At 42.5% G+C, this 26,880-nt stretch overlaps 1 protein-coding gene and 4 non-coding genes across 5 annotated transcripts; 2 read left to right on the forward strand and 3 right to left on the reverse strand.

The window, feature by feature from the left end:
- Positions 1 to 11,003: 11,003 nt before the first annotated feature.
- On the reverse strand, positions 11,004 to 11,075 carry Trnaq-cug. The gene has a single exon. It is a non-coding gene; the product is annotated as a tRNA-Gln (tRNA).
- Positions 11,076 to 11,386: 311 nt separating this feature from the next.
- Positions 11,387 to 11,459, reverse strand: Trnak-uuu. The gene has a single exon. It is a non-coding gene; the product is annotated as a tRNA-Lys (tRNA).
- An 80-nt stretch (positions 11,460 to 11,539) lies between these two features.
- Positions 11,540 to 13,000, forward strand: LOC123475644. The gene is given in 3 exon segments (XM_045178635.1): positions 11,540 to 11,605; positions 11,712 to 11,786; positions 11,789 to 13,000. Coding segments are annotated over 3 exon segments (1,353 nt in total).
- A 12,609-nt stretch (positions 13,001 to 25,609) lies between these two features.
- On the forward strand, positions 25,610 to 25,682 carry Trnam-cau. Its single transcript has one exon. It is a non-coding gene; the product is annotated as a tRNA-Met (tRNA).
- Positions 25,683 to 26,321: 639 nt separating this feature from the next.
- On the reverse strand, positions 26,322 to 26,403 carry Trnas-gcu. Its single transcript has one exon. It is a non-coding gene; the product is annotated as a tRNA-Ser (tRNA).
- Between the last annotated feature and the right edge of the window lie 477 nt (positions 26,404 to 26,880).

The raw sequence follows: 26,880 nt of genomic DNA on the forward strand, positions 1-26,880 counted from the left end.
CTCGCAAAAGAAGCAGCGAAAGCTGCCCTCGACCTTGGCTCGCAAGTAACTAAAAATCAACCCTGGTCAATAGAACTTCTCAAAGATAAGATCAAGACGGAAATTCAAAAGCTGTGGAGTGACGAGTGGGCTGGCAGCAAAACAGGGACGCACACAAGAAGATTCTTCCCGCGACCATCGGACGCCAGCTGCTTAAATGGAAGCTACATACATCAGGAAATAACCCAAGTTCTAACGGGGCATTGCAGACTAAATCACCATCTCCATCTCATCAAAACAACCTCATCACCTCAATGTGAGTGTGGCCATGGCGACGAAACAGTAGAACATTTTCTGTTCCACTGTGCACGGTACGCAAATCAAAGATCACTCTTCATCCAGGCGTGCTCAAGCAGCAACAAAGCGTTTCCACCATCGCTCGAGGACATCCCAAAGTTCCGGTGCATATGGAAAGAGTTTAAAGACTTCATCCTGACGACCGAAAGGTTAAAAATAAAAATATGTAGTACCGCCCAAAGTCTCAGCTCGCAACAAACATAAAGCCCACCACAAATCTTAATTTTACCCGTCACTAGCGAATCAAACAAAATGCCCTCCAAGCCATTGCCTTTTCCAGCTCGTCTGTTCTCGTTTCTTCCCTTCTTCCCTCTTTCTCTTCCTTCTTCTCCGTCTTCTCGCCGGTCTGTCTTTCTCTCTATCACTCGTCAATGCGCAAAACCTCTGTACTAACGTTCTGTTTTATTCTGCTCCCGTATAGTTTTAAACTGATTGTATAGCCTTGTAATAATTGTTATATTGTAACGGACGATCGACGTCAGAGCCGTTTATTTGGAAATCAAAGAGAATTGACTACAGAGTAAGCTAAGAGTAAGGGAAACAAGGTTTAAACAAGTTTGACACATAAGAATAACTAAGACGGAAGGAACCCAGATCCAGCCGAGTGGTCTTCTTTTATACCATCGTTGGACGTATTCTCCTGTTCTAGGAATTTAAGTAATTGGGTGATAACCTTCCTGTGACATTTAATAATCATAAGTTTTATCTAACTCTCGGGAGTTAACGATGAGATAAATTCTATAGGTTGCATAACCCTACGTCAGCTGTGCGTTACATCCCCCCTCTCAGACTGCAATTCGTCCCGATTGCAATACAATTTTAGCACAGCTCAAAATAACTATGTTATTTTCTAGTTATTTGAAAGAAACATTCATATTGAGGTTATTTTAGGGAATTTCCTATTTCTACTGATAACATTTGGAACATTTAGTCTAAAAATTTTTCAAAAAGAACATTTTAACAGTAGAATTCAATTCTATATCAAAAGAAATATTTTTCTTTTAATTTTCCTATGCCTATACTATAGGAACATTCAAAATGAGAATCGGAATATAAAGTTTAAGAAGCAGGAAGAGGGAAGAAGAGAAAAAAAAAAGATTTGCTGACGTATGAAGAACATTTTACAGCTGCTCTTCAACTTCCTCTTCGTGTTTTTTCAGTCGACTTTCGAGTTCATTCACTCGTTTAGTCAGATTTGACCGAACAACTTTGTTTTGTCGTCTGCTAAGAAATAGTGCTATTGCCAGGCTGAGAAACAGTGTGGCTATAGCAGCGATAATTTCGAAGGGATACCGGACGTTGATTGTACGTTCGGTGTTCTTCCTTTGTTTTTCTTCTTCTTCTATTTTCCGTTAATGTTCCCCCATAAGAGTAACGCGGCTTTGTATTGAGGCCTTGCTTGTTGCCTGAGGCCTATTTTTCCATTTTCTCATTTCTGGCTCTGCCGTTTCCATATTCCGCGTTTCATACTCTTGTGGAATGAGGTCTGCATTTTCCAATTCGGATAGCGGCGGTAGTGTAACGTTGTTCAACGAATGTTTAACGTTCTTCTTGAAGCTTGCTTGAAAAATCCAATCTTCTGTGTACGCCGTACATGTTGTTGGAACTTCAAACACGTCAAAAGGTTCACGTTTAATCACTGTGTTAGTTTTTCCTCTGCTGTTTGGACAAGTTATGGTGATCGTCATTTCTTGTGCTGAGGTGTATCCCCATCTTCGGTGTCCCAGGTATACAGTTTGTTGTCCGGTCCATGGAGATAATTTCGTTGAACATTGTACGCGGCTTCTTTTCTCATCTTTTAGAAACAATGCCATTGCGCAGCTTGGCTCCTTATGCCTTTTGTTTATTGCTTTGCTGATAGGGCAAATCGACGTGGTTGTCATCATGCAGCGATGTGCTTCGTGTGTTGACAATTCGGTAAACGCTTGTCTATCGTTTGCCACAGCTAAGAATGCCGGTAACGGATGAAACTGTGCCCCTTGGGTGGCGTTTTTCGTTGGTCTTGGCAAGCTTATTACCTCGTATAGAGTGAATCCAAATGGGAACTCGAACACAGGTAAGTGAATGAAAATTCTTAAATTGTCTTCAATTGCTGCCACAGCTACTTTTGCGTCTTTATAGACTTGCCAGGTGTCTCCCATTTGAATAGAAGGGCTCAATGACCATCCAGATGGCAAAATTGCTTTTATTTCCTTTAACACTGCTTGGATTTGCATAGGTGGGAAAAGTAGTGCTGGAAGTCTTTCCATTGCCATTGTTGCTAGGCCGACGGCAAAATCTTCAATCGATTCGTCTAGCCATGCCAAGGCTGACTTGATTTCACGAAAGGTGTTTTCAATGGCTGCTCTGGCTATTTCATGTTTTTCAACTTCTTGGGTAATTCCATCAATTTTGTGATCTGTTTTCCACGCCTCACGTTCTAGGTTTTCAAAAGCGTTTTGCAGTTCTTCAACGGCGTTCGACGTTGATTTTGTTTCTCAAAGCGTCTCGTTGATTAGTGACGCGTGCACTTCCAATGCGTGAGCGATTGAAGTGGTTTCTGTTGATAATTTTTCAACATGATTGTTGACGTGTTCTAGATCTTCTTCAGTTGACACCCCAAAGAGCCAATTGAGCACTTTTCCTCCTCCATCGATTAGGCCTCTTTTCTTACGGGTACTGCCTATATTTACTGCTTGTTTTAGTTCTCTAAGTATTTCTTGACTCTTTTTCAGGTTTTTAAATTCTGCTCGTGCTCGTTCCTCGACCTCTTCTTTTATCCGTTTTTTAAACCCGTCGTTTGGACCTTCGTATCTGAAGTTCAGAGTGTTGACCTTTCTTCCTAATACATCATGTAGAGTTTTAATGACGGTTTCTAAAGGATTGAATGTGAAGTCGGTGACGACTATCCACTCAGAGTCTGAAAAGGCTATCTCTCCTTCAGATTTGAAGATAACGCCTTGATAGGCGAGTATCTCTTTGGAAGTTGTTGGTCCTGATATCACGGAAAGCAGCAGCATCAAAGGTAGGGTCAACATCACTGTTTTTCTTTGAGCTATGCGAGCAGATCTTCGTATGCCTGCGTTTTCTGCTCTTGCCATTTGCACGGTTTCTTGTCTTCCTTGTCTTGTTGACGGTACGGTTGGTACGTCAGCATTTGTTTCTGCAGTTTCTGACTGTGCACCATGCTCCTCTGAGGGCCTTGTATTTGTTTCTTCTGATTGTTCTTGATCTTGAGCATTGGCAGATGCTTCTTTTTCTGGCCCCTTATTTTGATTTTCTTGCAAATCTTCAGAAGGTACTGGATTTTTGGTACACTGTGCAACACTAGTCATGTCAATGAATGGTTTCATTCGTTCGACATGCACAATTTCTGTTTTTGGTGATTTGCCTAATCGAAGCTCGTAGTTGCTTTGCGTTGTTTGCCTCACCACTGTATAGGGTCCAAACCAACGATGTAGAAGTTTTTCTGACTTGCCCACTTTTCTAATGGGTTTGTAGACCAGTACCTCCTCATTTGGTAGGTACATGGTTGCTTCTCTACGATTTTCATCGTAGATTTCTTTTGTTTTTGTTGTACTGCGGCGGCTCTGGCTTGTACTTCTAGTCGAGCCTGCTGCAGACGTTGAATTGCCCATTCCGATGAATCACGATTTTCAGGTGGTATTGGGTTTGGGTCTGCATTCAACGTAACGTCTATCGGAAGTACAGCTTCTCTTCCGTAGACCAAGTAGAATGGATTTTTTCCCGTAGTTTCGTGCCGGGTTGTGTTGTAGGCGAATGTTACGAATGGTAACGACTCGTCCCAATCACGATGGTCAGCACTCACGTACATTGACAACATGTCTGCCAATGTATGGTTTAAACGTTCCACTAGTCCGTTGGCTTGCGCACGATAAGCTGTCGTGGTACGATGATTCGTTTCGAGCGCCTGTATCACTTTTTGTGTCACTTCTGCAGTAAAACAGCGGCCTTGATCTGTTGTTAATTGACGTGGTGCTCCATGTCTTAACAAAATACTTTTCACTAGGAAATCCGCTACTTCGTTTGCGTCAGCAGTCGGAAGTGATTTCGTTTCGGCCCATTTTGTTACGTAATCGACTGCCACGATAATTTGCTTGTTCCCTTTCTTTGATAGTGGGAACGGGCCTTGGATATCCAATCCTAGTCTCTCGAACGGGCGTTCAGTTCTTTTTACTTCCATAAATCCTGCGGGTCGCTGATACACAGGTTTGCGAGATTGGCACTCTCGACAACTACGCACAAATTCACTTACGTCTTCGGCCATTGCCCACCAATGATAACGAGCACGTACTTTCGCTAAAGTACGCGTTAATCCTAGGTGACCTGCGGTAATGTCATGATGGCACGAACGCATAACTTCCTCTTTAAACGACTGTGGTACACATAATTTTAAAAGACGTCCGTCGTCCACGATCTTCTCATAGAACAGCAAGTCATCTTTGATTCGATAGCGTCCCGACACTTTTCCTTTTTTGATGGCGGCAAACGCTTCGCTCCATTCATCTTGTTGAGCGCGCTGGAATTCTTTCTTAGTGTCTTGGTCGATGCTTAACGCGGCCAGAATGTATGTTAAACCCTCATCTGAACTTGTTACGACATTCACGGGGTAGCGTGATAGCGCATCTGCGTCTGTGTGCAATCTTCCGTTGCGATGCACGATTCTTAGGAGAAACTCCTGTAGTTGAAGACTCCAGCGTGCTAAACGTCCTGCCAAATCCTTTTTGCTGAGTAGCCAGCACAGGGCGTGGTGATCGGTTACCACGATGGTTTCCATTCCCCAGATGTAACTTCGAAACTTCTTCACTGCCCAGACCAACGCAAGGTATTCTTTTTCCGTTATGGAATAGTTATTTTCACTTTTTGCCAAGAGGCGGCTTGCATAGGCCAGAGGTCTTTCTACGTTGTCCACTCTTTGTAGCAGCACTGCCCCAAGACCGTAATCACACGCATCTGGGTGAATTTCGAAAGGCTTTGTGAAATCGGGATAAGCTAGTGTAGCGGCTTTCACTAACGCTTGCTTTAATGTCTTGAAGCTTTCTTCTTGCGGCACTTCCCACACGAAGCTTCCTCCCTTCTTGAACATGTCTGTCAGGGGCTTAGCTACGTGAGCGAATTGAGTAATAAACCGTCTGTAATAGGAACACAATCCTATAAAACTGCGAACGCACTTCAGTTGTTCAGCCGGTTTCTGTAACGAACTTGGTGACGGGAAGTTTTCTATAGCTTTTAGTTTTTCCGGGTCAGGGCGAATGCCTCCTCCGCTAATCACATGGCCTAAAGCCTTCACTTCTTGGGCGGCAAACTGACACTTCACTAGTTTAATCTTTAGTCCTGCGTTATGCAGTGCTGTTAGCACTTGTCGAATGCGCACTAGATGTTCGCTTGCACTTCCCGCGTAGATGATGATGTCGTCTAGGTAGACTAAGCAAATCGTCCACCTTAGACCTGACAACACTAGATCCATCATCCTCTGGAAGGTGCCTGGGGCTGATGCCAATCCAAACGGCATTACTAGAAACTGGTAAAGGCCATCTGGTGTTACGAACGCCGTTTTAGCTTTGTGTTCCTCATGCATGGGTACTTGCCAATACCCACTCTCCAGGTCCATTGTAGAGAAGATGCAGGCATTGCCCATCCGGGACAATGTCTCTTCAATTCTTGGTAATGGGTATACATCCTTTACCGAAATAGCATTTAGACGACGGTAGTCAACACAAAATCTCCAGCTGCCGTCCTTTTTCTTTACCAGAACCACTGGCGCTGCCCAAGGGCTGTTGGATGGTTCGATCACTTGTTTCTCCAGCATTTCTTCTACTTGTTTTTGTATGATGGACCTTTCTTTCCATGCGCTTTTATAAGGAACTTGATGTACCGGTGCTGACATTCCAGTGTGAATCTCGTGTTCGGCTACCTTACACATCCCAAGTCCGCTATTTTTCAGCGCAAAACAGGAACTGAACTTTAGTAGGACATCTACTAATTCTTCCGTTTCTTGTTGTGGGAAGTTCTCTGCTATTTGTGCTCGAAAAGCTTGACGTGGAATCAGCTCCATTTCTCTTTGCGTAACGTTTTCTTCCTTCAGTACAAGGATTGCTTCATCTTTTTCGTGGTGCTCTTCGGTCTTTTCTGTCTGCTACCGTTCGTCCACAGCTACGATCGGTGAGTTAATAGGCTCTATTTGTCCAAGTACTGTCCCTTCTTGAATATAAGTCTGATGGTTGTTTAAGTTAACCATCAGCACCTGTCCCAACGGTTGTACGGTTGACACCAAAACTTTTCCTGACGTTACACCCTTCACTCTAGCTAGATGCTCTGATGGTTCTATAATTCCGGTGCTTTCTTGCAAACTAGCCGGTTCAATTTCCACTGACACAATTGTTCGTGGAGGTAACATTTTTCCAGTTTTTGTAATCAGCTTTTGTGTGGACGTCACTTCTTCGATGATGTTGATGGGCATTCTTCCCAACATCAAGTCTGGTCCATTACCATCGTAATTTATCTCCAATCTGTTGAATTGTTTCAGGAAGTCATTTCCTAGCAGTAATTCAATGTTTTTCATGGCCAGAACAATCACTTTTCCTTTGGCCTCCATGCCCCGATGTTCCACTTCTATCTCGATGGCTCCCATTGGAAGTACCTTTTGTCCACTGGCTGTCACAACAGAGGGTACTTTGCAGGATACCCATTTTGCTTGTAACTTCTCTCGCAGGCCTGGTGATACTACAGATACTACAGCTCCTGTATCGATGACAGCTTTAAGCTCCATCCCTTGACAAATAACTTCTTCAGTAATCAGCTTGGCCGGTTGGATAATGAGTATGGTAGATTCTTTATCTTCCTCTTCATCTGTCGACACTATTCCGACCGATGCTGGTTCGTCTTGTTGTTCATTTCGTGGAACTTTTCTTTCGTCTCTTTTGGCTGGTCTTCTCTCGTCTCCCTTAGGAAAATCTGGCTTTTTATTCTCTTGCTTTAGATCGGTTCGACAAACGCGTGCGATGTGTCCTGCCTTTCCACAACGATGGCAAATCGGTTTTCCATCTGTCGTGCGTGATGGCTTAGGCCTTTCCTTTCCAGCCCAAGGCTTGCTAGGTTTAGAAGTTCGTCTCATCTCTTCTATTTCTGCTTTCAATTCTAATACCAGATCTCGAAGATCATCTTTTCTTTCTTCTCTGGGTGGTGGTCTTCTCCCATCAGGGCCAAGCATGCTCACTACCCAATCTGGTCGAGCAGCAACTTCCAAAGCTTCAGTATGAAGCTTTAGCGCTGCCAAAAATTCTTGAGTCGTCGCCGGGTTGACGACCCACATTTTTTCCAACAAAGTAGGTTTCAATCCTTTGAATAGGTAATCTACTTTCGCCTCTTCTGTCATTCTTGGATCTACTTTGCGGCATAAATCGATGATGTCATAGAAATAGTCTTCCCCTGGTTCATCGATTCCTTGCTTACGCTGTCGAAGTTTTGCTTCTTGATAACGGGTGTAGTGCTGCGGTTGAAATTCACTAAGAAATTTCGTTCGCAAGCCTACCACAGCGGGAGCAGCTTGGACGCCTGCCGCTGCGGCAACTGCTGGCGTATCCTCCCATTGGGTAAAGTTCCCAGCCGAGAGGAACCATTTTCTAGCAGTTCCTTCTAGGGACATTCCGAAGTTTTCTCGCTTCTCATCGTCCCCCCACCGGTTGTGCGCTGCAACACTTTCGTAACGCTTCAACCAATCTGTAGCGTCTTCATTTTTCTTCCCGCAGAAGATCGGCGGCTCTCTGTATTTCAATTTCGGAATAAGCTGTCGTTGAGCCATGGCTTCGGGAGATGGTTCTCGTGAAACTTCAAAATTTTCACCTTCGTCTTCTGATTCTGCAACCGATGACTCACTAGATGAGACTGTTGGGGCTTCTTCTATCCCTTCTTCGAATGATTCGAACCTGTCTTGTTCAGGTGGATAGATGGAAGTACGTCTTTCTACCGTCACTTCCTCATACGATTCGTCTTCTTCGACAATCGACTCTTCCCCAAAACCACTGTCTCTTACTTTCTTTTGAAGCACAAGTTTTTGAAATCCGCACCGTGGTGTTGATTTTGTACTTGAGCTTCCGATCGGGTTCAAAGATTCCGCTCCAGAACCTTGGACGGAATGGCCGATCTCTTGAGCCGTTCTACTCTCCTTCTCGACGCTTTTCTTCGTTGACTCCTTCGGTCTTGCTCCTGTTTCACTGTTCTTACCGCGTCCCTTCAGTTCACTGACGGGTGACGCTTCTAATCCCTTAATTCGCTTACTTTGCCTAGTTTCACTAGGATTCATCTATCTCTAACAATTTCCAAAATTTTTACGGGCCCTACGGTAGGCTCTAATTAACAAGGAGAAGCAAAAGACCACTTATTCGTGAATCTCAAAAAAATAGATAAGAAACTTGGTCAAGCCTGTGGTCCTATGCCCAAGCAATTTAAGGTAGTTATACCAGCTGGTCACACTTTCCAAGGACCTCTCAACAGTACCTGCCTCCGAGTCTCTTTCTTTACGCTAGATTCACAGATAACTTGGTCTTACCTTGCTTTACCAAAAAGGCCTACCCTGCATCTCCACCATGTAACGGGCAATCGACGTCGGAGCCGTTTATTTGGAAATCAAAGAGAATTGACTACAGAGTAAGCTAAGAATAAGGGAAACAAGGTTTAAACAAGTTTGACACATAAGAATAACTAAGACGGAAGGAACCCAGATCCAGCCGAGTGGTCTTCTTTTATACCATCGTTGGACGTATTCTCCTGTTCTAGGAATTTAAGTAATTGGGTGATAACCTTCCCGTGACATTTAATAATCATAAGTTTTATCTAACTCTCGGGAGTTAACGATGAGATAAATTCTATAGGTTGCATAACCCTACGTCAGCTGTGCGTTACAATATGTTAAGCACAACGACACATGAGCACTGTAACTGTATGGTCTGAGCTAAGGCAACACTCAAATCTGAGTAGGCCTTTCAATAAAAAAAAAAAAAAAAATACCTTACGAAACATTGTCATCTTTTAAATTGTAATTTTTGTTATATGTCAGACGCCTCGATAGCGCAGTAGGCAGCGCGCGACTCTCATAATCTCGAGGTCGTGAGTTCGAACCTCACTCGGGGCAGTTACTTGCTATTAAACAATGTTATTTTTGTGCCAATACGCAGGTTCACTTCGTGCGGAGATGGGTGTTTTCTAGATGTTGTACTTAATGTGACCCACGTTAAATGATTCAGAAGAATACAGTATAATGTAAGCTACGTCAATTCATTTTTATTTACTGTTCCATATTGTGTATCTAAGTTGTATTTGGCGAGAAAAAGAAATTAAAGTTGTGGACAAAGAAGTTTGGGAAAGGAGAAAGGGGAAGAATCATTTATACGGTTTAGCTATCAAGGTTAAAACAATTTAAAGGACTCAGAGGAGATAATTAAACCGTTGACTGAAGGAATAAGTTTAAAGGGTAGAGGTGGAAACTTTCAAAGAAGAAATGACAAAAAAGGTGGCGTTTACCACGAGAATATTTTCTACGAATAGGAGAATAAACAACCATATTTTCTTTTGGTTTCTTATAATAAGAGGCCCTACTGAGATTTGAACTCAGATTATCAGAGTCAGAGTCTGAAGTTCTAACCATTACACCATAGGACCCGTTTGAAACACCGATCTTTCATCCAGAATATACAGCAATCAATGTTTGTTTTCACAACAACTCGGTAGCGAGATGCGCCAGTCATTCGTCATTAAAAGAAAGAATACTAATCGACGAAGATGGGATTCGAACCCACGCGTGCAATGCACAATGGATTAGCAATGCATCACCTTAACCACTCGGTCATCTCGTCTATAAGCAGAATCAAACTTCACTTGACTAAAACTTATCCGTAAACAAGAACTTTTAATCATCTATGCAGCAACTACGTGTGCAATTTAACAGACAGAAAGCAACATTCGAAGCACTACGCCCGATGAGGGACTTGAACCCTCGACCTCAGGATTAAAAGTCCCGCTCTACCAGCTGAGCTAACCGGGCTTATTTATCGCGTTCTTGGATAGCAATATCAATTATTTCTTTAATATACCTTACGAAACATTGTCATCTTTTAAATTGTAATTTTTGTTATATGTCAGACGCCTCGATAGCGCAGTAGGCAGCGCGCGAGTCTCATAATATCGAGGTCGTGAGTTCGAACCTCACTCGGGGCAATTACTTGCTATTAAACAATGTTATTTTTGTGCCAATACGCAGGTTCACTTCGTGCGGAGATGGGTGTTTTCTAGATGTTGTACTTAATGTGACCCACGTTAAATGATTCAGAAGAATACAGTATAATGTAAGCTACGTCAATTCATTTTTATTTACTGTTCCATATTGTGTATCTAAGTTGTATTTGGCGAGAAAAAGAAATTAAAGTTGTGGACAAAGAAGTTTGGGAAAGGAGAAAGGGGAAGAATCATTTATACGGTTTAGCTATCAAGGTTAAAACAATTTAAAGGACTCAGAGGAGATAATTAAACCGTTGACTGAAGGAATAAGTTTAAAGGGTAGAGGTGGAAACTTTCAAAGAAGAAATGACAAAAAAGGTGGCGTTTACCACGAGAATATTTTCTACGAATAGGAGAATAAACAACCATATTTTCTTTTGGTTTCTTATAATAAGAGGCCCTACTGAGATTTGAACTCAGATTATCAGAGTCAGAGTCTGAAGTGCTAACCATTACACCATAGGACCCGTTTGAAACACCGATCTTTCATCCAGAATATACAGCAATCAATGTTTGTTTTCACAACAACACGGTAGCGAGATGCGCTAGTCATTCGTCATTAAAAGAAAGAATACTAATCGACGAAGATGGGATTCGAACCCACGCGTGCAATGCACATTGGATTAGCAGTCCATCACCTTAACCACTCGGTCACCTCGTCTATAAGCAGAATCAAACTTCACTTGACTAACACTTATCCGTAAACAAGAACTTTTAATCATCTATGCAGCTACTACGTGTGCAATTTAACAGACAGAAAGCAACATTCGAAGCACTACGCCCGATGAGGGACTTGAACCCTCGACCTCAGGATTAAAAGTCCCGCGCTCTACCAGCTGAGCTAACCGGGCTTATTTATCGCGTTCTGGGATAGCAATATCAATTATTTCTTTATTATTATTTATTGGATGAGCATCATCAGTCGTCTGCTATGAGACACATATCGTGTATTTTAGCTCTCATCTATAGTAATTTTTCAAATAAAATAGTGACACCTGTATGTTGAGCTTAGGCTCAAATAAGAGATAGATTCTCAGTGCATCGAGTGTGTGACTCTTATTGGATACTTTCTGCTAACGTAATAATAATCTTCCCAACTGAAGGCCTACTCTGACAGACCTACTCATATTTTGCCTCAGGCAAAATTCATTGTTGTGGGTAAGCCAGAGAATACTTTGCTAGTCTACCTTGAACGTCCCCGTTACCTGGCATGCCAGACGACGAGGGAATGGATCTGGAAGGGACGGCAGGGGAGGCTAACGGTGGGGGGAAAAAATGCATGCACAGGAACTGTCAGAAGAAACTCACACAATTAGGCCAAGGTAACTACAAGTACTGCTCAAAACAGTGCAAAAACATTTGCTCTCTTTTGCGATCAAGGGACAGATCAAACAGTAACATCTCACAGAAGCGACAACGAACAGAAAGCGAAAAGGATTTTAGCAAAATGACTCCAGAAGACTTTATTAGCATCATCCAAGAACTAGAAGCAGAAAATGTTGAACTATCGGAAAAGTACAACAAGCTACAAACTGAAATGGACAAAATCCACATCCAAATTGGCAAAGGTACTCTTGATTGGATTTTTAAGAAACACGAAACAGGGCAACAAGACAGCATAACTCCGTTTGGGGCCTCGAAACCAACATCCTTCGCTGGAGCTGCCAAATCAGTAACGTTAATAGCTAAGCTGGACCCAGAATTAGATACCACCAATTTGGATGGTAAGTCAATGGATCAGTTTTTTAAAAGCAACGAACAATGGCCCACACTCCAACACTTCTCAAAGAGAAACAACGAAGCTCGCCTAGTTTTCAACAATGCAGCAGATGCCAAGAAGGCAGAACAGATTATAAAAGAAGATCCTAAACTAACCGGGACGGTAAAATCAATCTCAGAACAGAAATTAAATTACCCGGTTGTTGCCTTTGCCACCGGAACAAATGATTTAGAGGAACTTCAAACTGAAATCGAATACCGGAACGAGCTGTTGCGAGGCAACATAAGCAGCATCAAAATCCTGTCCAGAGAAAAGGGACATGTAAAAATTTATGTGACATCCAAGAAGGCGCAAGTAGCAATCCTAAAAGCAGGTATAATCCACACGAATATCAATGGTTTCAAGAAACACAACATTAAAGAAATGAATCTCAACCGGGAAATAAGATCGTGTTTTAAGTGCCATAAGCTAGACCACATCTCTCCCAACTGCCCATCAAAGACAGAAGTCTGTGGAAAGTGCGCAGAGAAGACACACAAAACAAAAGAATGTGAGCATCTGGACAGTAAGTTCAAGTGTGTTAAATGTAAAAATGGTAAGCATAAATCGGATGACCCAAAATGCCCGGAGCGGATTAAGGCAGTAGATAGGCTCAAAAAACTCTTATCATAAATGACAGAGAAACCTAACAACACAAATAATCTGAAATGCATACAAATTAACCTACAACATTCCAAAACGGCCTCACTACACTTTTTTAAAATTCTTGTAGAACTACGTATAGACATTGCCCTTATCCAAGAACCCTACGCGTGTATTAATATTTTTAATAATGAATTGCATGTCCCTTCGGTGCCCGATATCTATCTCGTCCATCAAAACCTTGATAGGAAAGATCATGCCTATGGAGCCATAATCCTAACTAAACGAACGATTCTGGCGGAAACAGTCCCAAACCCGGTAAGCAATGAATGCATAGGTATTAAAATAAATGTTGATGAACCAATCTTTATCTTTTCAACTTACTGCAGGCCATCCAATTGCAAATTGGACGCAGTAATAAACATATTTAATAATCCTAATTTTAATCATTTCAAAACAACAATAATAGGTATGGATGCCAACGCAAAAAATAAGCTCTGGGGAAGTAGTCGCACAGACAAGAAGGGAGTAGAACTTGAACACCTCATTATTAAAAATAACTTGAATGTTGCTAACGTCCCAAATTCCAAACTAGAGTATATACCCTCAAAAACTTCTAAAGTGGATGTCACACTTTATGGAGACAAAGTAAAAATTTCGGGGTGGAAATTCTTGAATACTGTATCCCTCTCCGACCACCCATACATACACTTTGAACTTACGGTTGGCCGACCAAACCGACAGCCAAAAGAACCAAAAGTACCAAAATTGACCAACATAGATAAAAGTAAATTAAGATCAACATTGGATAGTGAACTGCGTAATCTAAATGTAAATTGGGATGGTTTGCAAAGCGAAGCAGACCTAGATGGCATTGTTAATAATATAACTGCAATAATAGGTAATAGTGCAATTAAATCGGAACTGCCAAGAAACAAACAGAGAAAAAGCGAATTAGATTTTTGGACGCCGGAACTGGATAAACTGAAGGCGGCGATGCGCACTGCAAAGGCCAAGTATGAAAAATTTCTCAAAGCCAATAACATCAAGGATAGGAAGCGTACCAGTAAAGAGTGTTCACCGCAAGAAACAAATTTCCGCTCAGCCAAACGGATGTATAAAAAAGTGCTAAGAAAAAGCAAAGGAAAAGCGTTCGAGAACTTCTGCACTATAAACATGAATAAGGACTTATTTAAGAGCCTTAAAACTTTGTCCAGTAGTCAGAACACCAGCCAAGTGCCCACGGAACTTGTTGTGGATGGAAGGTCTATGACGGAAGAAGAAGAGATAATCAAAGAGCTCGGTAACAGTTTTTTTCCTGCCCCAAAACCAATTGGCCCAGAGCAGGAAGAAATTATCAACACGTATGAAAACTACAAGAAAGCAAGCGCAAATGAAGTAAAACCAACCATTACTAGTGAAGAAGTAGAAGCAGCAGTCTTCGCACTAAAAGCAAGCTCGTCTCCGGGCACAGATGGGATCTCAATCTCAATTATACAAGAGGTATATTCATTACTAGCTGATACCCTCCGGATCTTATACAATAAATGCTTAAACCTCAAATACTATCCTAAGCAATGGAAGGACGCGAAGGTAACTATACTTAAAAACCCAATAAAGAGTCATATAAAAATGTTAAAAGCTTCCGACCAATTAGTGTTCTGAATTCCCTTGGTAAAATATTTGAGAAAATTATTTACAATAGGCTAACATGGTTGTCGGTGACGGAGAAATGGTTTGGAGAGAGTCAACATGGATTTCGTCAAGGAAGGTCGACAGTGAGTGCCATGCACTCTATGGTCAGTACAATCGAAACAAACCGTGAAATCAGAGGGTACACAGCAGTGGTTTTTCTGGACATAAGCGGGGCGTTTGATGGGGCTTGGCCGGCAGCGATACTGGCCGCACTGACCAAAAGGAAGTGCCCACTCTATCTCATTGACATAATCGCAAGCCTGCTCAAGGATCGGACCGCGATAATCAAAACAAATCAGGGTCGTTTCAAATGCTCAATACGAATAGGGTGCCCACAGGGCGGAGTCCTCTCTCCATTCTTGTGGATCATCCTGGCTGAAGAACTCATAAGTATGTCTTATCCTTTCCCCTACAAAATAATTGGCTACGCAGACGATATTGCTATCGTCTGCTGGCACAAAGTTATTGATATTGCCATACGCAATTTACAGCTAATAGCTAACGACACAGTTGCAAAATGTGATCGCTATCTATTAGATATAAACGCACTTAAAACAATTCTCATGATTTTCTCAAACAAAAGAACAATAGAGCCTTGTAATATTAAAATCAAAGAAAACATCATCTCACCCTCTGCGACTTCCAAGTTTGTCGGTTTCGAATTAGATACCAAACTCAGTTGGAAATCACATATTGAGGAAAAGTGTCGGGCGACCCAAAGACAAATCCACATTCTGAGGAGATGTTTAAGGCGCACTTGGGGTTTAGACACAAAAAAACTGGTCACTCTCTACAAAACTATTATTGTACCCAAACTCCTTTATGGATGCTCCGTGTGGTGTCGAGTTATTCTAATCAAATCATACAAAACCAAATTGCAAACTGTACAAAGAGAAATGCTCAAATGTATCACAAGATCTCTAAAAAATGTGCCCTTAAATTCCCTTTTAATTATTTCAAATCTCTTACCTATTGAGCTAAAAATTCTTGAATTTTCGGTCAATTATTATCTTTCTCATAAACATGTCGAGTTTTCTCCCTCCTCTGCTGCAACTATTGGTGCGGTACTGCATAAACCAAAACTCGATCAAACAATGGACAACACACGAAAATTCCACTCGCGAAGGCACCCACCATGGGAGCTGAGCAAACTGAACTACAGATCAGAAGATGAAACTCCACTTTCACCAGAGGAAAACGGCCTGGCCATCTACACTAAAAGCCACAAATCTACAGCAGGAGTAGGTCTTGGGATTGTCTGTTGTGCATCAAATGTAGTCATCCAGACCTCACAAGAGAAATTAGCCGCAAACACAACTGAAAACCAGGCGGAAATCCTAGGCCTGCTAGCTGCACTGCAATATGCTGTTGCAACTAAGAGCAATTATACTAGCTGCAATATTTTTTGCAAATCTGTCCCTGCCCTCAAGGACTGCACAAAAAATGAAAAACTGAACGAAACAGCAACCACCTGTAGAAAGCTGTGCTACGACAATCGGGACCACATTCATCTCAATCTAGCCTCTGCTAAAGAAGCAGAAGGTATTGATCTCGCAAAAGAAGCAGCGAAAGCTGCCCTCGACCTTGGCTCGCAAGTAACTAAAAATCAACCCTGGTCAATAGAACTTCTCAAAGATAAGATCAAGACGGAAATTCAAAAGCTGTGGAGTGACGAGTGGGCTGGCAGCAAAACAGGGACGCACACAAGAAGATTCTTCCCGCGACCATCGGACGCCAGCTGCTTAAGTGGAAGCTACATACATCAGGAAATAACCCAAGTTCTAACGGGGCATTGCAGACTAAATCACCATCTCCATCTCATCAAAACAACCTCATCACCTCAATGTGAGTGTGGCCATGGCGACGAAACAGTAGAACATTTTCTGTTCCACTGTGCACGGTACGCAAATCAAAGATCACTCTTCATCCAGGCGTGCTCAAGCAGCAACAAAGCGTTTCCACCATCGCTCGAGGACATCCCAAAGTTCCGGTGCATATGGAAAGAGTTTAAAGACTTCATCCTGACGACCGAAAGGTTAAAAATAAAAATATGTAGTACCGCCCAAAGTCTCAGCTCGCAACAAACATAAAGCCCACCACAAATCTTAATTTTACCCGTCACTAGCGAATCAAACAAAATGCCCTCCAAGCCATTGCCTTTTCCAGCTCGTCTGTTCTCGTTTCTTCCCTTCTTCCCTCTTTCTCTTCCTTCTTCTCCGTCTTCTCGCCGGTCTGTCTTTCTCTCTATCACTCGTCAATGCGCAAAACCTCTGTACTAACGTTCTGTTTTATTCTGCTCCCGTATAGTTTTAAACTGACTGTATAGCCTTGTAATAATTGTTATATTGTAACGGACGATCGACGTCAGAGCCGTTTATTTGGAAATCAAAGAGAATTGACTACAGAGTAAGCTAAGAATAAGGGAAACAAGGTTTAAACAAGTTTGACACATAAGAATAACTAAGACGGAAGGAACCCAGATCCAGCCGAGTGGTCTTCTTTTATACCATCGTTGGACGTATTCTCCTGTTCTAGGAATTTAAGTAATTGGGTGATAACCTTCCTGTGACATTTAATAATCATAAGTTTTATCTAACTCTCGGGAGTTAACGATGAGATAAATTCTATAGGTTGCATAACCCTACGTCAGCTGTGCGTTACATCCCCCTCTCAGACTGCAATTCGTCCCGATTGCAATACAATTTTAGCACAGCTCAAAATAACTATGTTATTTTCTAGTTATTTGAAAGAAACATTCATATTGAGGTTATTTTAGGGAATTTCCTATTTCTACTGATAACATTTGGAACATTTAGTCTAAAAATTTTTCAAAAAGAACATTTTAACAGTAGAATTCAATTCTATATCAAAAGAAATATTTTTCTTTTAATTTTCCTATGCCTATACTATAGGAACATTCAAAATGAGAATCGGAATATAAAGTTTAAGAAGCAAGAAGAGGGAAGAAGAGAAAAAAAAAAGATTTGCTGACGTATGAAGAACATTTTACAGCTGCTCTTCAACTTCCTCTTCGTGTTTTTTCAGTCGACTTTCGAGTTCATTCACTCGTTTAGTCAGATTTGACAGAACAACTTTGTTTTGTCGTCTGCTAAGAAATAGTGCTATTGCCAGGCTGAGAAACAGTGTGGCTATAGCAGCGATAATTTCGAAGGGATACCGGACGTTGATTGTACGTTCGGTGTTCTTCCTTTGTTTTTCTTCTTCTTCTATTTTCCGTAAATGTTCCCCCATAAGAGTAACGCGGCTTTGTATTGAGGCCTTGCTTGTTGCCTGAGGCCTATTTTTCCATTTTCTCATTTCTGGCTCTGCCGTTTCCATATTCCGCGTTTCATACTCTTGTGGAATGAGGTCTGCATTTTCCAATTCGGATAGCGGCGGTAGTGTAACGTTGTTCAACGAATGTTTAACGTTCTTCTTGAAGCTTGCTTGAAAAATCCAATCTTCTGTGTACGCCGTACATGTTGTTGGAACTTCAAACACGTCAAAAGGTTCACGTTTAATCACTGTGTTAGTTTTTCCTCTGCTGTTTGGACAAGTTATGGTGATCGTCATTTCTTGTGCTGAGGTGTATCCCCATCTTCGGTGTCCCAGGTATACAGTTTGTTGTCCGGTCCATGGAGATAATTTCGTTGAACATTGTACGCGGCTTCTTTTCTCATCTTTTAGAAACAATGCCATTGCGCAGCTTGGCTCCCTATGCCTTTTGTTTATTGCTTTGCTGATAGGGCAAATCGACGTGGTTGTCATCATGCAGCGATGTGCTTCGTGTGTTGACAATTCGGTAAACGCTTGTCTATCGTTTGCCACAGCTAAGAATGCCGGTAACGGATGAAACTGTGCCCCTTGGGTGGCGTTTTTCGTTGGTCTTGGCAAGCTTATTACCTCGTATAGAGTGAATCCAAATGGGAACTCGAACACAGGTAAGTGAATGAAAATTCTTAAATTGTCTTCAATTGCTGCCACAGCTACTTTTGCGTCTTTATAGACTTGCCAGGTGTCTCCCATTTGAATAGAAGGGCTCAATGACCATCCAGATGGCAAAATTGCTTTTATTTCCTTTAACACTGCTTGGATTTGCATAGGTGGGAAAAGTAGTGCTGGAAGTCTTTCCATTGCCATTGTTGCTAGGCCGACGGCAAAATCTTCAATCGATTCGTCTAGCCATGCCAAGGCTGACTTGATTTCACGAAAGGTGTTTTCAATGGCTGCTCTGGCTATTTCATGTTTTTCAACTTCTTGGGTAATTCCATCAATTTTGTGATCTGTTTTCCACGCCTCACGTTCTAGGTTTTCAAAAGCGTTTTGCAGTTCTTCAACGGCGTTCGACGTTGATTTTGTTTCTCAAAGCGTCTCGTTGATTAGTGACGCGTGCACTTCCAATGCGTGAGCGATTGAAGTGGTTTCTGTTGATAATTTTTCAACATGATTGTTGACGTGTTCTAGATCTTCTTCAGTTGACACCCCAAAGAGCCAATTGAGCACTTTTCCTCCTCCATCGATTAGGCCTCTTTTCTTACGGGTACTGCCTATATTTACTGCTTGTTTTAGTTCTCTAAGTCTTTCTTGACTCTTTTTCAGGTTTTTAAATTCTGCTCGTGCTCGTTCCTCGACCTCTTCTTTTATCCGTTTTTTAAACCCGTCGTTTGGACCTTCGTATCTGAAGTTCAGAGTGTTGACCTTTCTTCCTAATACATCATGTAGAGTTTTAATGACGGTTTCTAAAGGATTGAATGTGAAGTCGGTGACGACTATCCACTCAGAGTCTGAAAAGGCTATCTCTCCTTCAGATTTGAAGATAACGCCTTGATAGGCGAGTATCTCTTTGGAAGTTGTTGGTCCTGATATCACGGAAAGCAGCAGCATCAAAGGTAGGGTCAACATCACTGTTTTTCTTTGAGCTATGCGAGCAGATCTTCGTATGCCTGCGTTTTCTGCTCTTGCCATTTGCACGGTTTCTTGTCTTCCTTGTCTTGTTGGCGGTACGGTTGGTACGTCAGCATTTGTTTCTGCAGTTTCTGACTGTGCACCATGCTCCTCTGAGGGCCTTGTATTTGTTTCTTCTGATTGTTCTTGATCTTGAGCATTGGCAGATGCTTCTTTTTCTGGCCCCTTATTTTGATTTTCTTGCAAATCTTCAGAAGGTACTGGATTTTTGGTACACTGTGCAACACTAGTCATGTCAATGAATGGTTTCATTCGTTCGACATGCACAATTTCTGTTTTTGGTGATTTGCCTAATCGAGGCTCGTAGTTGCTTTGCGTTGTTTGCCTAACCACTGTATAGGGTCCAAACCAACGATGTAGAAGTTTTTCTGACTTGCCCACTTTTCTAATGGGTTTGTAGACCAGTACCTCCTCATTTGGTAGGTACATGGTTGCTTCTCTACGATTTTCATCGTAGATTTCTTTTTGTTTTTGTTGTACTGCGGCGGCTCTGGCTTGTACTTCTAGTCGAGCCTGCTGCAGACGTTTAATTGCCCATTCCGATGAATCACGATTTTCAGGTGGTATTGGGTTTGGGTCTGCATTCAACGTAACGTCTATCGGAAGTACAGCTTCTCTTCCGTAGACCAAGTAGAATGGATTTTTTCCCGTAGTTTCGTGCCGGGTTGTGTTGTAGGCGAATGTTACGAATGGTAACGACTCGTCCCAATCACGATGGTCAGCACTCACGTACATTGACAACATGTCTGCCAATGTATGGTTTAAACGTTCCACTAGTCCGTTGGCTTGCGCACGATAAGCTGTCGTGGTACGATGATTCGTTTCGAGCGCCTGTATCACTTTTTGTGTCACTTCTGCAGTAAAACAGCGGCCTTGATCTGTTGTTAATTGACGTGGTGCTCCATGTCTTAACAAAATACTTTTCACTAGGAAATCCGCTACTTCGTTTGCGTCAGCAGTCGGAAGTGATTTCGTTTCGGCCCATTTTGTTACGTAATCGACTGCCACGATAATTTGCTTGTTCCCTTTCTTTGATAGTGGGAACGGGCCTAGGATATCCAATCCTGGTCTCTCGAACGGGCGTTCAGTTCTTTTTACTTCCATAAATCCTGCGGGTCTCTGATACACAGGTTTGCGAGATTGGCACTCTCGACAACTACGCACAAATTCACTTACGTCTTCGGCCATTGCCCACCAATGATAACGAGCACGTACTTTCGCTAAAGTACGCGTTAATCCTAGGTGACCTGCGGTAATGTCATGATGGCACGAACGCATAACTTCCTCTTTAAACGACTGTGGTACACATAATTTTAAAAGACGTCCGTCGTCCACGATCTTCTCATAGAACTGCAAGTCATCTTTGATTCGATAGCGTCCCGACACTTTTCCTTTTTTGATGGCGGCAAACGCTTCGCTCCATTCATCTTGTTGAGCGCGCTGGAATTCTTTCTTAGTGTCTTGGTCGATGTTTAACGCGGCCAGAATGTATGTTAAACCCTCATCTGAACTTGTTACGACATTCACGGGGTAGCGTGATAGCGCATCTGCGTCTGTGTGCAATCTTCCGTTGCGATGCACGATTCTTAGGAGAAACTCCTGTAGTTGAAGACTCCAGCGTGCTAAACGTACTGCCAAATCCTATTTGCTGAGTAGCCAGCACAGGACGTGGTGATCGGTTACCACGATGGTTTCCATTCCCCAGATGTAACTTCGAAACTTCTTCACTGCCCAGACCAACGCAAGGCATTCTTTTTCCGTTATGGAATAGTTATTTTCACTTTTTGCCAAGAGGCGGCTTGCATAGGCCAGAGGTCTTTCTACGTTGTCCACTCTTTGTAGCAGCACTGCCCCAAGACCGTAATCACACGCATCTGGGTGAATTTCGAAAGGCTTTGTGAAATCGGGATAAGCTAGTGTAGCGGCTTTCACTAACGCTTGCTTTAATGTCTTGAAGCTTTCTTCTTGCGGCACTTCCCACACGAAGCTTCCTCCCTTCTTGAACATGTCTGTCAGGGGCTTAGCTACGTGAGCGAATTGAGTAATAAACCGTCTGTAATAGGAACACAATCCTATAAAACTGCGAACGCACTTCAGTTGTTCAGCCGGTTTCTGTAACGAACTTGGTGACGGGAAGTTTTCTATAGCTTTTAGTTTTTCCGGGTCAGGGCGAATGCCTCCTCCGCTAATCACATGGCCTAAAGCCTTCACTTCTTGGGCGGCAAACTGACACTTCACTAGTTTAATCTTTAGTCCTGCGTTATGCAGTGCTGTTAGCACTTGTCGAATGCGCACTAGATGTTCGCTTGCACTTCCCGCGTAGATGATGATGTCGTCTAGGTAGACTAAGCAAATCGTCCACCTTAGACCTGACAACACTAGATCCATCATCCTCTGGAAGGTGCCTGGGGCTGATGCCAATCCAAACGGCATTACTAGAAACTGGTAAAGGCCATCTGGTGTTACGAACGCCGTTTTAGCTTTGTGTTCCTCATGCATGGGTACTTGCCAATACCCACTCTCCAGGTCCGTTGTAGAGAAGATGCAGGCATTGCCCATCCGGGACAATGTCTCTTCAATTCTTGGTAATGGGTATACATCCTTTACCGAAATAGCATTTAGACGACGGTAGTCAACACAAAATCTCCAGCTGCCGTCCTTTTTCTTTACCAGAACCACTGGCGCTGCCCAAGGGCTGTTGGATGGTTCGATCACTTGTTTCTCCAGCATTTCTTCTACTTGTTTTTGTATGATGGACCTTTCTTTCCATGCGCTTTTATAAGGAACTTGATGTACCGGTGCTGACATTCCAGTGTGAATCTCGTGTTCGGCTACCTTACACATCCCAAGTCCGCTATTTTTCAGCGCAAAACAGGAACTGAACTTTAGTAGGACATCTACTAATTCTTCCGTTTCTTGTTGTGGGAAGTTCTCTGCTATTTGTGCTCGAAAAGCTTGACGTGGAATCAGCTCCATTTCTCTTTGCGTAACGTTTTCTTCCTTCAGTACAAGGATTGCTTCATCTTTTTCGTGGTGCTCTTCGGTCTTTTCTGTCTGCTCCCGTTCGTCCACAGCTACGATCGGTGAGTTAATAGGCTCTATTTGTCCAAGTACTGTCCCTTCTTGAATATAAGTCTGATGGTTGTTTAAGTTAACCATCAGCACCTGTCCCAACGGTTGTACGGTTGACACCAAAACTTTTCCTGACGTTACACCCTTCACTCTAGCTAGATGCTCTGATGGTTCTATCATTCCGGTGCTTTCTTGCAAACTAGCCGGTTCAATTTCCACTGACACATTTGTTCGTGGAGGTAACATTTTTCCAGTTTTTGTAATCAGCTTTTGTGTGGACGTCACTTCTTCGATGATGTTGATGGGCATTCTTCCCAACATCAAGTCTGGTCCATTACCATCGTAATTTATCTCCAATCTGTTGAATTGTTTCAGGAAGTCATTTCCTAGCAGTAATTCAATGTTTTTCATGGCCAGAACAATCACTTTTCCTTTGGCCTTCATGCCCCGATGTTCCACTTCTATCTCGATGGCTCCCATTGGAAGTACCTTTTGTCCACTGGCTGTCACAACAGAGGGTACTTTGCAGGAAACCCATTTTGCTTGTAACTTCTCTCGCAGGCCTGGTGATACTACAGATACTACAGCTCCTGTATCGATGACAGCTTTAAGCTCCATCCCTTGACAAACAACTTCTTCAGTCATCAGCTTGGCCGGTTGGATAATGAGTATGGTAGATTCTTTATCTTCCTCTTCATCTGTCGACACTATTCCGACCGATGCTGGTTCGTCTTGTTGTTCATTTCGTGGAACTTTTCTTTCGTCTCTTTTGGCTGGTCTTCTCTCGTCTCCCTTAGGAAAATCTGGCTTTTTATTCTCTTGCTTTAGATCGGTTCGACAAACGCGTGCGATGTGTCCTGCCTTTCCACAACGATGGCAAATCGGTTTTCCATCTGTCGTGCGTGATGGCCTAGGCCTTTCCTTTCCAGCCCAAGGCTTGCTAGGTTTAGAAGTTCGTCTCATCTCTTCTACTTCTGCTTTCAATTCTAATACCAGATCTCGAAGATCATCTTTTCTTTCTTCTCTGGGTGGTGGTCTTCTCCCATCAGGGCCAACCATGCTCACTACCCAATCTGGTCGAGCAGCAACTTCCAAAGCTTCAGTATGAAGCTTTAGCGCTGCCAAAAATTCTTGAGTCGTCGCCGGGTTGACGACCCACATTTTTTCCAACAAAGTAGGTTTCAATCCTTTGAATAGGTAATCTACTTTCGCCTCTTCTGTCATTCTTGGATCTACTTTGCGGCATAAATCGATGATGTCATAGAAATAGTCTTCCCCTGGTTCATCGATTCCTTGCTAACGCTGTCGAAGATTTGCTTTTTGATAACGGGTGTAGTGCTGCGGTTGAAATTCACTAAGAAATTTCGTTCGCAAGCCTACCACAGCGGGAGCAGCTTGGACACCTGCCGCTGCGGCAACTGCTGGCGTATCCTCCCATTGGGTAAAGTTCCCAGCCGAGAGGAACCATTTTCTAGCAGTTCCTTCTAGGGACATTCCGAAGTTTTCTCGCTTCTCATCGTCCCCCCACCGGTTGTGCGCTGCAACACTTTCGTAACGCTCCAACCAATCTGTAGCGTCTTCATTTTTCTTCCCGCAGAAGATCGGCGGCTCTCTGTATTTCAATTTCGGAATAAGCTGTCGTTGAGCCATGGCTTCGGGAGATGGTTCTCGTGAAACTTCAAAATTTTCACCTTCGTCTTCTGATTCTGCAACCGATGACTCACTAGATGAGACTGTTGGGGCTTCTTCTATCCCTTCTTCGAATGATTCGAACCTGTCTTGTTCAGGTGGATAGATGGAAGTACGTCTTTCTACCGTCACTTCCTCATACGATTCGTCTTCTTCGACAATCGACTCTTCCCCAAAACCACTGTCTCTTACTTTCTTTTGAAGCACAAGTTTTTGAAATCCGCACCGTGGTGTTGATTTTGTACTTGAGCTTCCGATCGGGTTCAAAGATTCCGCTCCAGAACCTTGGACGGAATGGCCGATCTCTTGAGCCGTTCTACTCTCCTTCTCGACGCTTTTCTTCGTTGACTCCTTCGGTCTTGCTCCTGTTTCACTGTTCTTACCGCGTCCCTTCAGTTCACTGACGGGTGACGCTTCTAATCCCTTAATTCGCTTACTTTGCCTAGTTTCACTAGGATTCATCTATCTCTAACAATTTCCAAAATTCTTACGGGCCCTACGGTAGGCTCTAATTAACAAGGAGAAGCAAAAGACCACTTATTCGTGAATCTCAAAAAAATAGATAAGAAACTTGGTCAAGCCTGTGGTCCTATGCCCAAGCAATTTAAGGTAGTTATACCAGCTGGTCACACTTTCCAAGGACCTCTCAACAGTACCTGCCTCCGAGTCTCTTTCTTTACGCTAGATTCACAGATAACTTGGTCTTACCTTGCTTTACCAAAAAGGCCTACCCTGCATCTCCACCATGTAACGGGCAATCGACGTCGGAGCCGTTTATTTGGAAATCAAAGAGAATTGACTACAGAGTAAGCTAAGAATAAGGGAAACAAGATTTAAACAAGTTTGACACCTAAGAATAACTAAGACGGAAGGAACCCAGATCCAGCCGAGTGGTCTTCTTTTATACCATCGTTGGACGTATTCTCCTGTTCTAGGAATTTAAGTAATTGGGTGATAACCTTCCTGTGACATTTAATAATCATAAGTTTTATCTAACTCTCGGGAGTTAACGATGAGATAAATTCTATAGGTTGCATAACCCTACGTCAGCTGTGCGTTACAATATGTTAAGCACAACGACACATGAGCACTGTAACTGTATGGTCTGAGCTAAGGCAACACTCAAATCTGAGTAGGCCTTTCAATAAAAAAAAAAAAAAAAAATACCTTACGAAACATTGTCATCTTTTAAATTGTAATTTTTGTTATATGTCAGACGCCTCGATAGCGCAGTAGGCAGCGCGCGAGTCTCATAATCTCGAGGTCGTGAGTTCGAACCTCACTCGGGGCAGTTACTTGCTATTAAACAATGTTATTTTTGTGCCAATACGCAGGTTCACTTCGTGCGGAGATGGGTGTTTTCTAGATGTTGTACTTAATGTGACCCACGTTAAATGATTCAGAAGAATACAGTATAATGTAAGCTACGTCAATTCATTTTTATTTACTGTTCCATATTGTGTATCTAAGTTGTATTTGGCGAGAAAAAGAAATTAAAGTTGTGGACAAAGAAGTTTGGGAAAGGAGAAAGGGGAAGAATCATTTATACGGTTTAGCTATCAAGGTTAAAACAATTTTAAGGACTCAGAGGAGATAATTAAACCGTTGACTGAAGGAATAAGTTTAAAGGGTAGAGGTGGAAACTTTCAAAGAAGAAATGACAAAAAAGGTGGCGTTTACCACGAGAATATTTTCTACGAATAGGAGAATAAACAACCATATTTTCTTTTGGTTTCTTATAATAAGAGGCCCTACTGAGATTTGAACTCAGATTATCAGAGTCAGAGTCTAAAGTGCTAACCATTACACCATAGGACCCGTTTGAAACACCGATCTTTCATCCAGAATATACAGCAATCAATGTTTGTTTTCAGAACAACACGGTAGCGAGATGCGCCAGTCATTCGTCATTAAAAGAAAGAATACTAATCGACGAAGATGGGATTCGAACCCACGCGTGCAATGCACAATGGATTAGCAGTCCATCACCTTAACCACTCGGTCACCTCGTCTATAAGAAGAATCAAACTTCACTTGACTAACACTTATCCGCAAACAAGAACTTTGAATCATCTATGCAGCAACTACGTGTGCAATTTAACAGACAGAAAGCAACATTCGAAGCACTACGCCCGATGAGGGACTTGAACCCTCGACCTCACGATTAAAAGCCCCGCGCTCTACTAGCTGAGCTAACCGGGCTTATTTACCGCGTTCTGGGATAGCAATATCAATTATTTCTTTAATATACCTTACGAAACATTGTCATCTTTTAAATTGTAATTTTTGTTATATGTCAGACGCCTCGATAGCGCAGTAGGCAGCGCGCGAGTCTCATTATCTCGAGGTCGTGAGTTCGAACCTCACTCGGGGCAGTTACTTGCTATTAAACAATGTTATTTTTGTGCCAATACGCAGGTTCACTTCGTGCGGAGATGGGTGTTTTCTAGATGTTGTACTTAATGTGACCCACGTTAAATGATTCAGAA

The sequence above is a fragment of the Daphnia magna genome, linkage group LG9 (assembly GCF_020631705.1).
Source record: "Daphnia magna isolate NIES linkage group LG9, ASM2063170v1.1, whole genome shotgun sequence".
NCBI lineage: Eukaryota > Metazoa > Arthropoda > Branchiopoda > Diplostraca > Daphniidae > Daphnia > Daphnia magna.